At 32.9% G+C, this 18,061-nt stretch overlaps 2 protein-coding genes across 2 annotated transcripts; both read left to right on the top strand.

Moving 5' to 3' along the window:
- The first annotated feature begins 408 nt into the window (after positions 1-408).
- Positions 409-2,593, top strand: LOC126693234 (uncharacterized). The gene is made up of 2 exons (XM_050389143.1): positions 409-934; positions 1,887-2,593. Exons 1-2 carry the CDS (start codon positions 713-715, stop codon positions 2,094-2,096), a joined length of 432 nt encoding a protein of 143 aa, XP_050245100.1. The 5' UTR covers positions 409-712; the 3' UTR covers positions 2,097-2,593.
- On the top strand, positions 2,296-17,587 carry LOC126691299 (disease resistance protein RUN1-like). Its single transcript, XM_050386350.1, has 11 exons — positions 2,296-2,414; positions 4,292-4,999; positions 6,341-7,442; positions 7,626-7,898; positions 8,001-8,798; positions 8,913-9,892; positions 10,255-10,565; positions 13,831-14,106; positions 15,126-15,163; positions 16,722-16,958; positions 17,140-17,587. The coding sequence occupies exons 1-6, from the start codon at positions 2,296-2,298 to the stop codon at positions 9,696-9,698; spliced, it is 3,786 nt and encodes a 1,261-aa protein (XP_050242307.1). The 3' UTR covers positions 9,699-9,892; positions 10,255-10,565; positions 13,831-14,106; positions 15,126-15,163; positions 16,722-16,958; positions 17,140-17,587.
- The last annotated feature ends 474 nt before the right edge of the window (positions 17,588-18,061 follow it).

Raw genomic sequence — 18,061 nt, 5'->3', positions numbered from 1 at the left:
TATCTATTCAAAAATATAATTGTAGATAAATTTTCAAATAGAATTGCTCTTTTTTATGGGATAAGTAAATTAGAATCGCTTAATCTACCAATGTCATTCTCTAATTAGTTACACTAGCCGCGAATCCACGCGTTGTAAGTGATAATTGTTTTTTAAGGTGGTCTCATTAATTTATTTTTTCACAATTTAAACTAATTTAATAAAAATAATTTATTTTATAATTATATTTTTTATTTATTTTAGGAGCAATCACAAATGTAATATATATATATTTATTTATTGTCATGCCAAAATAATAAATAAATAAAAAAGGTAAATTTCACTAACTACGCCTGAGGTTTGGGATAATGCCAAACAGGTCTACAACTCCTCAAAACTAACCAATTTAGTCCAAATTACATCTTAATCTCTAAACAGACTTAACAGACGTTATTTTTTAACTCTCCCTTCTCTCTCTTCTCCTCTCTAACCCAAACTTCTCTTCTCTCTTCTGTAGTGTCTAGGCCAAGCCCAAGTCGGCGTCGTTTCAAAACAAAACCCTAACCCAGTAATCGCTTCTCTTCACTCCTCGATTCCACTCTCTCTCTCTCTCTCTCTCTCTCTCTCTCTCTCTCATATTAACAAAAACACACAGAAAACCAAAAACAGAGGGTTTTTCCATTTTGAGCCTCTCTGAGAGAGAACACACAGAAAAGAGAGGCAAAAAAGAGACATGGATTCAGACGAAGGAAAGCTATTCATAGGAGGCATAGCATGGGACACCAACGAAGAAATCTTGACTGAGTACTTCACCCAATACGGTCAAATCACCCAAGCCGTTATCATGCGCGAGAAACCCACTGGTCGCCCTCGTGGTTTTGGCTTTGTTGTCTTCTCTGACCCTTCTGTTCTTGACCGTGTCCTCCAGGATAGGCACACCATCGATGGCTGCACCGTTAGTCTCTTTCCTCCCTCTATTTGCATTCACTTTCTTGTTTCAATTTTTGGTTTTCAGTTGTTTTTTGTACCTGGGTTGTGGTTTTTGAATTGGTTTGATTTAGGTGGCTGTGACTGTAAATCTGTGGTGGTTGGGCTCCTATTTATGGGTTTGGTTTGTGATGGTGGGCTTTGTGACGATGGTGGTTGATGCAAATCACATTATGAAGAACAAAGGAGTTTTTATTATTTTCCTTTTCCTATTTGAATTAGGATTTATTTACTCTAGTACTTTGAATTAAAATCATTTTCCTAGTTGAATTGGGATTTTAATTGTTTTTCTTTTCCTAGTTATATTGTTTTTCCTTTCTCAAGTAGAAGTAGGTTTATTATTTCTTTTTCTAAAAGGAGTAGCAGAAATTCTATTCCTATAAATACTCTTTATAGAGAGATTATTTATGTTATGTGTGTTTTTGAATAAAAGTTTGTTAGAGAGGTTTTCTCTATTACTTTGCCTATTAGGCTAGTGTTCTTGTAGAACTTAGGTTTAGTGGAAGAGTTGTAGTATTTGTGTGTTATAGATTCTGCTTCTACACGCCTACGCTGCATCAGTGGTGAGGCGGTGGTTTTGGCCTCAACGAATGGTGGTTTGAGATAGAGTGAGAAGAGACAAGAGAAGTTTGGGTCAGAAAGGAGAAGACAAAGGGGAGAGTTAAAAAATAACGTATGTTAAGTCTGTTTAGAGATTAAGTTGTACTTTGGGCCAAACTGGTTAGTTTTGAGAAGTTGTGGACCTGCTTGGCATTACCCCAAACCTCAGGGGTAGTTAGTGAAATTTATCCTAAAAAAAAATACAAATTTTTTTTCAAAAATTCAAAATGCAAGTTAGAATGCCTCTAGTGCTCTGCCATCACTGACTTTTTTTCTCTCTCTTAGGCCTTGTGACAGTCTGTGATTTATGATTTGTGCAGGAGCATCCAGATGCAGTTACATACGGAGATAAGATCTTGGATGATTATTGTGATTTGTGCTTGATTTATGGTAATGAAAGTCAGCATAGTAGATCAAGTTATTTTGACATTAAAATGGAGATCAACACCAACACCCTGGGGATGGGGATTGACGATATAATTGGTGATACGCAATCTCCAGCTACGGAGAGTTTGAAATATCTCATCTGAGAAGAAAGTGAAAATCTGCTCCTTCGTCAACCTCAGCATGTATCCAAAAAGTTAGGAGAACCATCAAGAAAGAGACACAAGAGGCAGTTGAGGGGAAGCCATGTGTAGTAAAAACTAAAAACATATTTGGGTACTGAGGAAGGCAAAAGACTACAGCTCAATAGAATGTATAGTTGCAGCACTTCAAACCGTTCCTGACATGGATGATGAGATCTTCTTGGAGGCTTGTGAACTTTTAGAAGATGAGAGAAAGGCCAAGATGTTTGTGGCCATGGATGTTACAGCACGGAGGAAGTGGTTATTGAAAAAGCTTCGACGGTAGCATCTATTTTCCTTGTTAATGTCAGATATAATTTTGGTACTTTTTTATTGGGGAGTTTTTCCAATGTAAATCAGATCCTATATTAATGTCAAGGCATTTTTCAATGCAATTTCCTGTATGATTTCCTTATTGAAATTGGAAAAAAAAAAGGGAATTGAATTTGCTTTTGCTGGGAGGTCCTGCGCATGGTGATGGTTGATTGTAGCTGGATTTATGGTTGATTGCCTTGAATGTTGATGAAAAATACATTCTCAATCGATATTTTTCCCAAAAACAAAAATAGATTGAAGCTTTAACATGTGTTGCACGTTTATATCTTTTAATGCATATATGACGGTAAATGGACTTATTTCTGTCCATGTTAGGACATAAAATTTTATCTACAAGTGAAAATGAGTTTTTGCCATTTAGCTAGCATATTGATATGCGATAAATTTATATGCACTAAATCTTTTAATGGACTTTTCACACATCCCCTTTCCCTTTTTGAGTGAGATATTTGATAAATAATTATTTTGCTGAGTGGATTATACTTTCTTCACTTTTTCATTTTTCTCCTTTCCGAATAACCAAACAAAAGAAAGTTAGGGGGTGTTTGGTGAGTATTTCCAAACAATAATTTTCAATTTTTAAACAATATTTCACGTATTTCAACACATTTTTTCATTCACACGTATTTTTACAAAAAATTTTAAACAACAATTTTCAATTTTTAAACATACGTATCAAACTATTAACATTTCCCTTCCCTTCTCTCTTCTTTACGCAATCAGTGTCATGGGGTCCGTTTGGATTGAGCTTATTTTTGCTGAAACTGAAAACTAAAACTGAAAACACTGTAGCAAAATAATTTTTAAATGTGTGAATAGTATTGTGGGACCCATTTTTAATAAAAAAGTTGCTGAAAAGTGGAATGTGTGGGTCTGTGAACAGTGCATCCGTGCACTGTTCACAGTTGACTTTGTCATATTATGCGGCTGAAAAAAAAAAAAAAAAAACAGAAAACGCAAACGCTGGATTCATTCGAATCCAAACGGGCACATGGTAAAAGAAACGTGTGGACAAAAGATAGCTACTTTTCTAGAAAGTCAAAAACTTGTGTGGACCTCCCTTTGAACTTTGTTAAATTGCATGGAAGATGGCTACCTACTTTTATTACCATTTGTTTATTACATCTCACTTTCGAATGACTAATAAGATAAGAAATTACCATTTTGTTTGACCACAATCACCGGTATGTTGCTTAGAAAGTTCCAAGATTTACTTTAGATTTCACACGGAAACTTGCATGATATTGCAATAAAAAAAAAGCATATGTGGTTCTTGAGGGGCGGCTTAATATATTTAGGGCCTAAGGTAAAAATTGATTATCTTGTTTTATATGCAAAATTACTACTAATTAACAAAAACTATATAGAAATTTTATAAACAGAAAAAATTTGACAAAATTTTTCATACTTGTTGATATGGTAGATTGATAATAGTAAGTAAAAAAATAGTGTTAGTGGTGGACTTAGATGAGAACTAGTAAAAGTTTGCTAATTAAACTCTTATTATTATTCTTATTTTTTTAGAAGTACAACATTCACAATATTTTTTTACAACAAATCCTAGATTTTAAGTTGCTCTTTTTTTTTTTTTTTTTCCTCTTTGAAAATATCACTTTAATTATTTTTTTGCCATCAATAACAGGTTGTAACAACCTACTACTTAGCATAATTGTAAAAGTGTTGTAAAAAATATTATGGACTTTGCATTTTTGTCTATTTTTTATTTGTTTTTCATCTAGTAAAAAAATATTATTTTATTTATTGATTATAAATAACCTTATTGGTTAAAATTTGGGAGCCTTTTTTTTACTTGGGGCCTTAAGCGACTGCATTTCTTGCTCCACTGTTCAACCGGCACTGGGTTCTTCAAAAGTTCAAAGGGTTGCTGGACACACCGAAAGCAATCCACCTTTAAAGGCTCCTCTTGCTTGCATTCACCTTCTTCCTAATTTGTCTCACTTTTCGGAGTTATATTGCAATCCCTTCACAGTTTTCTTTCTCCTCCTTTTAGATCTTTACAGCTGTTTGCTCATAAATCTTATGGCTCTTGTGACCTGCAAAGAAGCCTCATCTTCTTCCTTCACCCACGAACCCAAGAAATTTGATGTTTTCTTGAGTTTTAGAGGTGAAGATACCCGTCTTGGTTTTGTAGGTCATTTGTATAATGCTTTATGTCAACGGGGTATTAACACTTTTATTGATAATAACCTTCAAAGGGGAGAAGAAATTTCTGTAGGACTTTTCAAAGTCATTGAAAGTTCAAGGATTTCAATAATTGTATTCTCTGAAAACTATGCATCCTCCAAATGGTGCTTGGATGAACTTACCAAGATTGTTGAGTGTAAGAAAAAAGACCAATTAGTGCTACCGGTTTTTTACAACATAGATCCATCAGAAGTTCGTAACCAAAAAGGAAAGTTTGGAGAAGCACTATCTAAACATGAAGAAAAATTAAAGGATTACAAGGTGAAGAGCTGGAGGGAAGCTTTATTTGAAGCTGCAAATATATCTGGTTGGCATTACAAGCATAGGTATTTATTTATTTATTTTTGGAGAAAAGCATGGGTATGTATTTAATGACAACTATTGTACTTTTTATGAGTTTCACTAGTTTGTTATCATAACTAATTTTATTGTTAAACAAAAATTACAACTAATTTATCAGTGTTAGTTTTTTGGCAAAATTATGAATTTTTTTTCTACATATCCGTCTATAGAAGGAATTTTTTTTTGAGAAAGCACTACTATAGAAGTTAGCTGGCAATGTAGAAATAGAAAGATATAAAAAATAAAATAAAAAATTACCTTACCAATTAAATAGGTGTTTCTCCCACATAATATTTATTTAAAAAACGTTTCCCAAAAATATTTCAATAATTTAGTTCTAGTATTAAAAATGAGTTGTAAGTTGTAACAAGTTTCAATTATCAGTAACTAGATTTTCATTGCAACTCACACTCAAAAAAAAATAAAAGATTTTCATTGCAACTTTATGCTAAATGTATAGTTATCATAATCGTACCGAAACAATGGTTTTTTTTTTTTTTTTTTTTTTGAGAGTCAAACAATGGTTGAACCCTCAAATTGGTAAACAATATGAAAATCCAGACGTTATGACAGAAACGTTAGTTTCACGACCAAAAAGCTAATTAAATCATGAAAATTTTTGGTTTTTAAAAAAAAAATAAAAATACTGAACCACATGGTTTTATTCAAATCGTTTGGTCTTTAATGTTAATTTTTTTTTTATCAAATTAATAACTATACTTTCCTTCAATTATGCACTTTTATTTATGGTCTTTTAAGTCTTTAGCTTTTAAACTTGAAACATGTAGTCAAATGATCAATTCAAGTATCTTATTATTTAGTCATTATTTATATAAACATATATAAATTCAATATATGAACAATAATATCCTATTAATTTCAATCTATGTAATGCCTACATATTTATATTTAAATTGAATGTAAGTTCATATTTTTATAGTTTATCTTCTTTATTTATTTATTTTTATTTGTTCATATCTAAAATAAATTTATCATTAGTACAACAGTTGAGTCAATCATCTAGTGGTTGAACCAGTGAACTACCATAACACTCCTTGATGATTGAATGCTCAATACGCCATGACAACTATGTCTAGAACCTTAAAACTAATATATATATAAATGCTAACATAATGATAGTTATAACTTTATGAATTTGTACATGCCACTTAATTTATTTGATAATTATTCAAATTTAATGCACAAGCCGAACATCATAAATTTAGTACATTTTCATATTTTTATTTTCTTTTTTAAATTGTGTGTGTGTATATATATGATAGAAATCTAAATTGTATACTATTTTCATGTTCTGTGAATGACAGTTGCAGCGAGTTTGAATTTATTCAAGGAATTGTTGAAGAGATCTCAAATTTTAAATTAAATCGCACTCCGTTATTTGTCGCACGATACCTAGTTGGAATAAATTATCGTGTAAAGACCATACTTTCAGATATTAAGTCAAATGATGGTCATATAATAGGTATCTATGGCCCTGGTGGAATAGGTAAGACAACAATTGCAAAAGCCATTTTTAATAGAATTTGTGATCATTTTGATGGATTTTGTTATCTAGAAAATTTAAGAGAAAGATCGGAGACAAATGCTAGTGTAATCGAACTACAAGAGACACTTCTTCTTGAGATCTTAAGAGATAGAAATTTAAAGGTGGGTAACAAATCTAGAGGAGTCAATATGATAAAGGAAAGACTTTCATCTATGAGGATCCTTTTAGTTCTTGATGATGTTGATAAATGGGTCCAAATAGAAAATTTGCTTGGAAGATGTGATCGGTTTGCTTCTGGAAGCAAAATCATTATAACAACAAGAGACAAACACTTATTAGCTACTCTTGGAAAATGTTGTTCAACCTACGAGGTTAAGGGATTAAATCAAGATGAAGCTTTGGAACTCCTTAGTATGCATGCCTTCCAAAGCAACAAACCTAAAGAAGATTATTTGGAACTTGCAAATAGAGTTATACATTATGCCAGGGGACTTCCACTAGCTCTAGTAATAATGGGTGCTGATTTAAATGGAAGAACTAAACCTCAGTGGAGAAGTGCAATAGATAAGTATGAAAAAATTCCTAATGAAGAAATTCAAAAAATTCTTGAAATAAGCTATGAAGGATTGGATGAAACTGAAAAAGATATTTTCCTTGATATCGCATGCTTCTTTAAGGGATTTTTTAAGGAGTATGTCATGGATATATTGAATGCTTGCGATTTACATCCAATTTATGGAATTCAAAAACTTTTCGATAAGTGCCTAATAACTGTTGATCGATATGATAGATTGTTGATGCATGACTTGCTCCAACAAATGGGTAGGGACATTATTCGACGGGAATCGCCACGAATGCTTGGAGAGCGTAGTAGGCTATGGTGTTATGAGGATGTTCATAAAGTACTAACACAAAATATGGTATGCATTGTATTGGTTCATTTTCTACCTTTTTTCAAATGGCAAATGTAGTGATTATTTTCCATTTAAATGTTGAAGAAAATTTAAGTTTATTAGTTTATTTCTTGTTTAAATTTAACCGTCATTATACTTTTAGTGAATTTTATTGTATAGTGTGATTGACTTGATGCTTTGTCTAATTAGGGATCGGAAAAAATTCGAGGCATAAGGATATGCTCACCTGAACCATCAAAGATGAAATTAGAACTTGAATGTCTTGAAAAGATGAAAAATCTCAAGTTTCTCATAGTTAGTAATGTGGCTATTTGTAGAGGTCTCAAATATCTTCCTAATGAATTAAGGGTTCTTGATTGGTCTGGATTTCCTTTATCTTCCTTACCATCCAATTTTGATCCTCAAAAACTCATTGCACTCAACATGCCAAAAAGTCGGGTTACATTGGACAAGCTTTTCAAGGTATAATCATTTTTATTTATTTATAAATTGTTATTACTTTATTAAACTATATTTTAATAATGTTTGTTGGAATTAAAAATTTTGATTTTCTTTTTTCTACAGAAGATACAATGCAAAAACTTGACATATATGAATTTCAATTCCAATCAATACATTAGGAAATTACCTGACTTATCGAGTGCCACCCCAAACATAAAGAAATTGGATCTCCGTGGTTGTGAAAAATTAGTCAAGGTTCATGACTCTATTGGATATCTTGATAAGCTTGAAAGCTGGGACCTCTGGGGATGCCATGAACTTCAAACTCTTCCAAGTTGTATCGCGATGAAATCTCTTAAATTTTTAAATCTTTTTGCATGCAAAAGGGTTAAGAGGTTCCCTGATATTCCTCAAGAAATGGAAAATTTAAAGTTTCTAAGTCTGGGAGGCACAGCCATTAGAGAGCTTCCTCCATCAATTGGGAATCTCACTGGGCTTGAGCGATTAGAGATAGGTTCCGATTTCTATTCATGTCATCTTCCAAGTAGCATTTATAAATTGCAACATCTTCGCAAACTCTTGCTTCTTGGTAATGTCAAATTTCCAAAGGACGTGGGAATTGGTAGACAAGCAGCAGCGTGCAATTCTTACGGTGGCTTTTCAAAATATTGTTTTCCAAAGTTGAATTTTCTAAAAAAGTTGACTTCTTGCTTCACCCACTCAGAGAAATGTTTATTATCAGGGAGTAAAGATTTGAACCTCAGAGAAAGCATTATCAAATTCAATAGATTAGATAGGCTTCTAATTTATGATTCCAAGTTCCTTAAGAAAATTCCAAGGCTTCCAGAAGGTATAAGAACTGTAGATGCAACAAACTGCATCTCGTTGAATTCAGAATCATTAAGAAAATTATTCCTTCAGGTACCCCTCTCTCTCTCTCTTAAAGTAATAATAGAAACAATTTTCGTTACCTTTGCAAATACATTTACTAGATTTGCTGAACTTCAATTTCTTAAAATTCCTAATTTCATGCAGTTTGGAAGAATTTTAGGGCTTTCACCAAATATGAAATGTTCAGGTGTGAAACACAAAGTATTAATGGATTCCCATTCACATCGTAATTTATCGAATCAGATTGATTGCTCTTCCCGGGTCTCCCTCTCCAAGTTCAACGCAATTAAAGATGAGTTCGTTCCCACTCTAGATACGTATCTGGTTGATTATGGAGAGAGATATACTATTAGAGTACCAGGAAAGAAGATTCCGAATTGGATCAATCATCAAAGCATTGAAAGTTCCATATCATTCTGGGTTGGTCCTGAGTTTCCATCAATTGCTGTTTGTCTTGCTATTCGTCTAATTCCGTTGAAGGACAGTTATGCAAATAATGATAAGTACGGTTTTGTTCGTGATGATATAATCGATGGTGTTTATGATATCCACATTTCTACCGATAGTCGTAAGCGACGTCTCATGATTTCAGCGGGTTTTTCTATCAAGTGTGATCATCTGTGGTTTTACGGTGAACGTCACAGCCAATTACAGAGGAAATTCGGAGACTTGATGCAAGGTGATCGGAATCATGTTGAGATTTCATGTAAAATCTCTCATTGGGCAAGTACAAACGGAAACAACGCTCCTGTGATTGCAAGGATAGGAGTACATGTGGAATGCATATGTCCTCCTCAGAATTCCAATATCATCCAACACAATTCTCAAAATGTTGATGACGACACAGAGCTGCACGCACCTTTACTATCTCAAAATGGTTCACAAACGAACTTAGATGCAGGAGACCCTTCAAGCTCCTCTAGTCCCTGACGACATATGATTCAAGGCGTCCAATGGATATAGCAAATGGGCTTGACTTATGTTTGGGTATTGACTCAGCAGATGGTAATGGGTTTGATTTGGGTTCTTCTTCAATAGCCAATCCCTTTGTAAAAAGATGACTCCATTTTCAATCTATATCCACCGTCAAAGAAACTGAGTCCGATGCGAAGAAATATGCCCGGGTATTATTCTTACATTGAAACTATTTTCCACTAGAAGACTTAATTCAAAACAATGCACTGTGTATTATGAATATATATATATATATATATATATATAAGAAAATTTCAGAAGGAGTAGGAGTGGATCGCTGAGTTGAAATTTTAGAATTATATAGTCTGCTCACAAAGTCATTGTCCTGTTAAATTTGGTACAATTTCAAAGTCATTTGAGGGTTAAGCATTTGGTAGAAGTTAGAACTAAGCATTTCATTAGGAGTGACTTAAAATCTCAAGAATAGATTTTGTTCGCTTCAAAAAGGGGAAAATTGTGGTTTCTTAATTTATTTGAATAGTTTATGATTTTAATTGTCTTCAATGCGTAGGCTGTACAATACCGAGTGGCCAAATCGGAGTACTTTTTCATATAATCAATCAGCTATAACACAATGTCAACCTCTTCTAGCCTCTCACGAAACTGGGCACCTCTATCTTTGCCAATTGATTCAAGGCTTCAATTAGATGTGACAAATGGGTCTGACTTGGGTTTGGGATCTGACTCAATTGTCGGAGATGGGTTTGATTTAGCTTCCTCTTCAATGGCCTATCCCTCTGTAAACTGTGATTCAGACTTCAATCTATATCCATAGTTGAAGAAAAAGATCCTCTTGATCAAATTCCTAGAAAACATGACAAGGTATTGTTACTAAATTGAAACTGTTTTCCTTTGCATCATTTTAGTTCAATTTCTTTCGCCTTGTTGAATGACAAAGTATGTCACCCACTTTAGTAGTATTGTTTGATTTGCATCTTTGGGTATCTTTATCACTTCTTGCTCTGTTTCGTTAAATTAACACCCTTATTCATGAAGGGTACCAACCCCAATTTGAAAGGATATGGTAATGCAAAGAAAAGAATAGAATTTTTTTTTTTTTTTTGAGAAACTAGAAAAGAATAGAATTAATGAAAGGAAATTGGTAATTTGATCAATAAATATCATTGCTTGGCTTGTAGCTTTGCAGGGTAAGAATATTTGGCGTTGGTAAGCTGTCACTCCTAGAAGTTGGCCTCTACTTGGGTATTTAAATAAATATGTAACTATGCTTCCACCAAGTGAGAAGTCTTATGCATGGGCAATGTTTTTACTACATTTTTTTAATACATTTTCTACTTAAGACATTGCCTTAAGAATCATGGCTACTCTTCTTTTTATTCAAACCTTGCAGACTATGAACTAACATTTTGTTTTCTCGACCTTTTTTTTTTCCTAGTTAGACAGTTTTTTAGTATGAATAAAATGGTGCTTAAAGTTTCATCCATTACGTTAAGATGTAGTTGCATCTTGTTGAATTTGAAAATAAATCTAGTTTTTTCATATTAGCAATGTGGATTGCTCTTTTTTTTTTTTTTCTTTTTTCTTTTTCCCTAGACTGGATTGCTATTCATTCTCATTCAATATTAGGCTGTACAACATCTTAATTTAAGGATGATATTTTTGTCTATGAATGACCTTTGATTATCAATGCCCAGATGGAGTGACATCTATGTTTGAGTGAAGTTATTTGTGGGTTTTGTGTAGTTGTCCTTTTCATGGTGTTTTTGCAGCATCTAAAAACTGTCAGATTTTTATTCAGTTAAGGAAAGGCTTACCATGAAAAGAAAAAGAGATGAGATGATTAGTAGATTAGTGGATCAATAGAGGTATGTAGAATATTGTTGTTCTTTGAGCATTCAGGTGGAACTAAGAATGAAAGACGTTGGTATAATATTTCCTTTGTTAGTTAACTGATGGAATTTACACAAAGATATATTGTTGTTTTATTAAGACTTTCCAAAATGATTTGTAGTTTTATTTGAAGTTTTAGATGTCAAAGAATAAATGGTTTTTTTTTTTTGGGTAGTGGAAAGAAAACAGTAAAGAGAGAGGAGAGACAGCAGTTCAAAGGTCTTGAAAAGTCATTAACTAATTTGAGTCTATTGGTGTGTTTTTATACCATGCCATTTATTGCGTGAATATGGTGGGGGTACCAAATGCAATATGGTTGGGGTACCAAATGCAAGCCCTTAATCACATACCTGGGCGGAAGTCTCTTGCCCATTGTATCTGATTATCATGTTCTCATTTCCATTAGTGGTGAGTATACGAACGTTCAAAAGCACAAAGATTAAAGAAGTGATAGGGGTCCATATAGAATGCATTTGTGACTTGGTTCTGTCAAGTTTGAAGGGCTTTAACAGTGATGGCTGTGATTTGGTATTGTCATCAACTGCCTATCCCTATGAATGCAGATCATCTAATGGCTTAGATTGTCCTTGATGACATTGTGCACCTTTCTTTGCCATCTGATTTAGGGCTTCCAATAGATGTGACAAGAGGGTCTGACTTTGATATGGGATTTGCTTTAACTGTTGGACATGGGTTTATTTTGGGTTCCTCTTCATTGGCCTATCCCTCGGTGAAAGATGATTCCAATTTCAATTCATAGCCACAGTCAAAGAAAATTAAAACCTCTTGATCAAATTTCAAGGAAACATTATTACTTTGAAACTGTTTTCCTTTGCATCATCTTTGTTTGATTTCTTTTGAGTTGTTGAATGCCGGAGTATGTCTCCTTTTTAGTTGTATTGTTTGATTTGCATCTTTGTCACTTCGCACTCTCTTTCATTAAATTAACATGCTCATCATAAAAGGGGTATTAAGCCAATTTGAAAGGATGTAGTAATGCAAACAAAAGAACAGAACTAATGAAAGAAATTAGTAATATGATCTATTGCTGAGTTGCATTCCTTTTAATGGAAAAGAAGTTTTCAAAATTCTTTTAGAAAAAGTACAAAGTTCTGCAACTCAATGGACAAGTAAAGCCAAAAAAAAAAAAAAATTATATTGACGAAGATTAACATTGCTTGGTCATACTCAAGTGATTACTTGTACTGAATTGGAAATATTGGTTTAATTAGTTAAGCATATTTTCTTATGAGATTTGATGGGGCAAAGTGTCACTTGCCAACTGAGGCCTGCTAGATTTGGCAGAAGTAAGCATTTAACTAGGAGTTGCTTAAAATCTTAGGAAGGATACAATAAGCAGTAAAGCAGTTATTGACACATAAGCCATTTTTTCGAAGTTAATGAAGGAAGAGGGAAATGTGTATTTGTGTTTGGAGTTAATGAAACAAGAACTGTATTAGGAATTCTAAAATTTACTACAGCACATAAACTCATTTACATACATACCCTTATAGTTTTTAACAGCTGGTTGAAAAATATTATAAGCATATGACTTAGATTTCTGATGTGCACTCTGCACAAGTATTGCACCTCTTTTTTTTTTTTTTTTTTCTCGATAATCTAGATGTCTTATATTCATACAAACAAAATTTAAGTAAAATTGGGAACCTATGAAAATGATGAGGTAAAGTAAATAATATAATTAATTAATAAAATTCGTGCAATGCTCCAACCTAGGAGTAATGGATCTACAAAATTAGGTGATAAGTAAGAAACAGTATAGTATCATAAAATGGTGTAAACCTTTTGGTTCTTTGGAATATATTAGTATGGATTAGAAATCTCTGTCATTTGCTTTAAATTTTGTGGGGATTAAATGTGGTTGGAGGAGATTCCATCCTACATACAAAGCTTAAATGCCACCAAGGTACTGCTATTTGTAATTATTAATATTTTTTTTCTATATTTAAAATAAATAAATAAAATGAGAAGAAGCTTTTGGAAAGTTTAGGAAAGAAAATTATTTCAAAAATTAGCTTTTCTCTTTATTTTTTTTAAAAATTGTTTTTGGAATAGGAACACAATGGTAGCCAGTAATATGGGTCTATAGAGAAGAATGGCAAAGTGGAACTTGTGATACATGAACATTGTTTTGGATTGCATTCTAGATTCTCTGTTTTGTTTTTATTTTTTGTGTACTGGTGTGACACTCGTCAAATTTCTTTGTTTTTAACAGATATCATTACAGGGCAAGATGGACTTCAGCTTATGTCTCCACTCTGCACTGTGAAATTCTCAGTTCTTGTGAACAGATCCCCAACTGGCATTTTCAGCATTACAGGTTATTCACATTTCTCTATGGACCTATCATCATCTTGTGGGGATGTACAACTGAGCTAAGCTATCTTAGTTGTCTGCTTCTTTGCTTTGAGGCTCCCATATGAAAAATGAAAATGGGTTCTAGTGACTTCGTTTTGGTGGGAGAGTACTGGGTGGTCTTCAAGGCTACAAGGTAGGTTCTCTTCTCATGCCAAAATAAGTTTGTGGTTGCTGCTAGAAACTATGTTTTAGGCACTTTGGAATGTGCTGATTGAACAAATGTGGACATTGTAGTTGGCAGAAATTATATTGGACAAAAGGATGCTGGATTGCTCTTTTTAGAGTCTTATCTCTTCATTGTGCTGATCCATGTGGCAAATATTTAAGATAAACTGAAGTTCAATTTCCATTTTCTTTTATTGGTTCATTTGATAATTGTATTTTGTTCCTTTCTAAGAATCATATCAAATAGTTGTAAAATCGAATTTTTTAAAAAGAAAGAAGATTTTCTCCAATAGTTTTCCTTTCATTAGCTACTGCTTTGTTCACATGTATTTTTATTTTATTTTTTTTCATTTTAGTTAGTCAGTGATTAAAAATTCTTTTACCAATTAGGTGTCGCATTGAATAGCCCTGTCCCAGCAAGTGCATTCTCAAATGATTTGTTAAATGAATTGTTATCCCTCCATAAATAAATTTTATCATTCCTGTTGGTGCATAAAAGAAGGCCATTCCTGTGCTGATGGTGAATGTCCAAGAATAAATCTGACATAAAAAATGGACCATTACCTCTTTGGATTGTTACAATACCAAATGCTTAATGGGAATAAAGTTAGTGATGGATTAATGGTCAGGCTTGGATTAAAATGATCAGACTTTTCAATGGGAAATTTGGTCTCACCATCACAAAGATGCTCAGCATAGATAAAAACATTTGAGGAAGCAATGTAATGATACAAAGGTTCTTCTTGTACATAATGGGTTGTCTTGAGATTGGGAGAAATAGTAACCTCTGAGATTATGTCTAGGATTCTTATACCTAGGTGAATTTCCATTTATCCATTCTAGTATCTTTAGACAATTATTTGCTCTATTTTGTTGCTTATATATAAAATATCAGTCATATAGAAATAAATATGTGCCAAGCTGTTTGAAATGATTTGTTATAGATGGCAAAGAGGTTACTAACAGAGAAAACATTTTTGTATGCAGTGCATATTTCAACAGTGAAGACCCAGATCTGATGATTGGTATGTTTGTTCAGCATTGAATGCTTTCAAAATAATTCAATAATGTATTGTCAGTTTATATTGTTGTATTTTCATGGTAGTGTTTCTTGACCTACAATATTAGAGTCCTTTCAGTTGCATTATCTCAGTTTTTGTCATCCAAAATCTGATGTTGTAGAACCCACAATTTTCAGTCTAAATTAACTTTATTTGTGCTTGATTTATGGAAATCCAACTTCTGATAGAGGGTATAACCAAGCGAGTCAAGATATCGGCTTTAATGGTGTTTGTGTGAGTTTCTTTTGTCAGGCCTTCCACCCTGCCAAAAAAAATTAATTATTTGGACTGTAGTCAATAAGCAATTTGGTGAAAGTGTTCAGTGTGTCTAAATATATGTGTTCTTGTTCAAATTGCATTGATTGCAATAGAATTTTGTCGAGTAAGTTACCCTGGACAGTAGTCAGCGTAATGATCCCTCTCTCTCTCTCTCTCAATACTACATATAGGTAGGCAAGATTGGCATGAACAATTTATGGCTCTACATAATTTATGACTATCTGCAGATTTATAGATGGAGGTCATGTGAAAACTACACTAGCATGTATAAAATACAGGTGCATTCATTGTCCATTCGCTATTATGATTAATGTTTAAAAATTGTCTAAGTTGTTTTGTGATAAGTTTTAACTTCACTATGATGCAATGACTATATTAGGCTTTCCTGAAAGTGTCATGTAAAAGTAGTGAAATCTCCCAATTTCTGGTAATGCTTGAGATTATTCATTTTTTTTAAAGGCTATTTTAAATGAAAATAAGTGTACTGTTTTTTCTTTAGTACCTCATACATTTAGAATAAATTCTCATAATAATGAGAGTTATTTTGAAGTTGTAGGTGAAGAGGTTGACCAATTATTTGCTAATAGTCATTCTCATGGTCCATTATTTTATTAACCTTATGTTAGAGCAGTTGAACAGAAGAGTTTAATTGGTCCTGCATACAAAGCACTAGCTTTGACTTAGACGATTGCATTATTCAGTAAACAATTTAGACTTATTTGTGGTAAAGAAGTACCAGAAGATTATTATTTAAGCTTAATGAAAGAGTATACATACATCAAGGATCACCTCAAATAGATTGGCTTTGCTGGGATGAAATTTCCCAAACACTGACAGAAAATTATGATTTTTAGGAAACTTATATCAAGGTATCATTCTTTTTTATTAGTAACCTTTCTAGGATAAAAGGTTTTCCTATTTCATTTCCTCTAGTTATCACTGAAGAGTAGCCCACGACATGGCACGTGCGCCCACACACATACTTTTCTTTCTTTCACTTGTATTTTTTACCTTAATGAAATGATGTTAATACTTTCTTCTTGAAATAAACTGGGTGTTAGTGGGTAACAAAGGGTGCATAACATAATCGTATTTATTGTTGAACATTGAACTGGAAAATTTTGAGTAGCTTTTATTTTAAAATGTCATTTTGTTGGAGCATCCGGATGCAATTGCATACAGACATAGGATCTTAGATTTGTAATTTGGGCTTGATTTCTGGTAATGAATGTCAAAATGATAGGTCAAGTTGTTTGGACATAAAATTGGAGATCATCAGTGGTTTCCTTCAGATGGGGATTGATGATATTTGGGGATATGCTATGTACATCAGCGGAGTTCAAAAATATTATCCGAGGAAAAACAAAACTCTGCAACTTCATAATCCTTGGCATGTTCTCAAAAAGTTCAGAGAACCATCGAGTAAGAGATACAAGTATTGGAGGAGAAGCCATGTGTAGTCAAAAGACTCAAAACATAGGTGAGTATTGGGGAGGAGTTGGGAAGCTTATTAGTTTGTATAACCCTAGAAGGCAAAATGTTATTGGCCTTGCTTTCTGATTTAGAGTCTAAAGAGTGAATTACTTAAGCACTCTGCACTTGTAAAAAAGACCCAAAGCTCTATGCAATCTGTCCTAATGCTCTCTAAGTCTCTTTTGAAGGTACTCAAGTGCTTTGGAAATAAGTCAAGCTTGGCAACCTCAAGACAAAGACCGGAGAGGCCTATTAGGCTATGCACAACTATTGATAAAAAAAAACAAAAAAAAAAATGTCTATCATTTCCAAATAATGTATTTTTTTCGATGGGTTTGGGCTTATGCTTATAAGCTTCAAACTAGGAATATAAAAGCTACCGATTCTCCCTTTAACACATTGTTTGACAATAATTGACTTTTAAGAACACCCTACAATTATAAATTGTTAAAACATTAGAGATTAATTGTATGTCATTTCCTACCAGAGTACTCATTCTTATGTAGATTTTGATTTACCTTAATAAGCTTTATGTACTCAATCCCTTGCCCCTCAAAAGGGATTAGGCAAGTGCAAGGAGCAACTTAGTTAACTTGTATGTGTACGGTATAAACATATGTTAATTTGATTTTTTTAGTTAGTTTTGTTAAATATTATTACATAAATAATGATTAAATTGGTCATTAGTTGAATATATTACGAATTTATAATGAATATACCTTTTATATATGTATATCTATAATTTATTTTATTAGGTGTTTGTGTATTTTATATTCACGATACAGAAAAATAAAAAAATGATTCACAATATGATTCACGTTTTAACAACTATGCTTATGATATCTGAGTGAGTGGTGACTAAAAAAATAGCTACTCTTCCAAAAAAGTAAAAAATGCGTCGCCCTTTCCTCAACTAGTAAGATTGTGTGGAATGGATTCTTAATCGATAGTTTTTCCAATACAAAAATAAAAGGTTTTAGGATCACAAATTAGATTACAACTTTTGCTATAGTTGTCTACATGACAAATTATGAGTAGTGAAGAAAAAATGATAGCTTTATGTGAAAAATATAGGTCTATGTGAAATAATAGGTAGCCAATCACAATTTG

The sequence above is a fragment of the Quercus robur genome, chromosome 7 (assembly GCF_932294415.1).
Source record: "Quercus robur chromosome 7, dhQueRobu3.1, whole genome shotgun sequence".
Lineage (NCBI taxonomy): Eukaryota > Viridiplantae > Streptophyta > Magnoliopsida > Fagales > Fagaceae > Quercus > Quercus robur.
The sequence above is the reverse complement of the archived record's forward strand: the minus strand, read 5'-3'. Positions and strand labels throughout refer to the sequence as shown.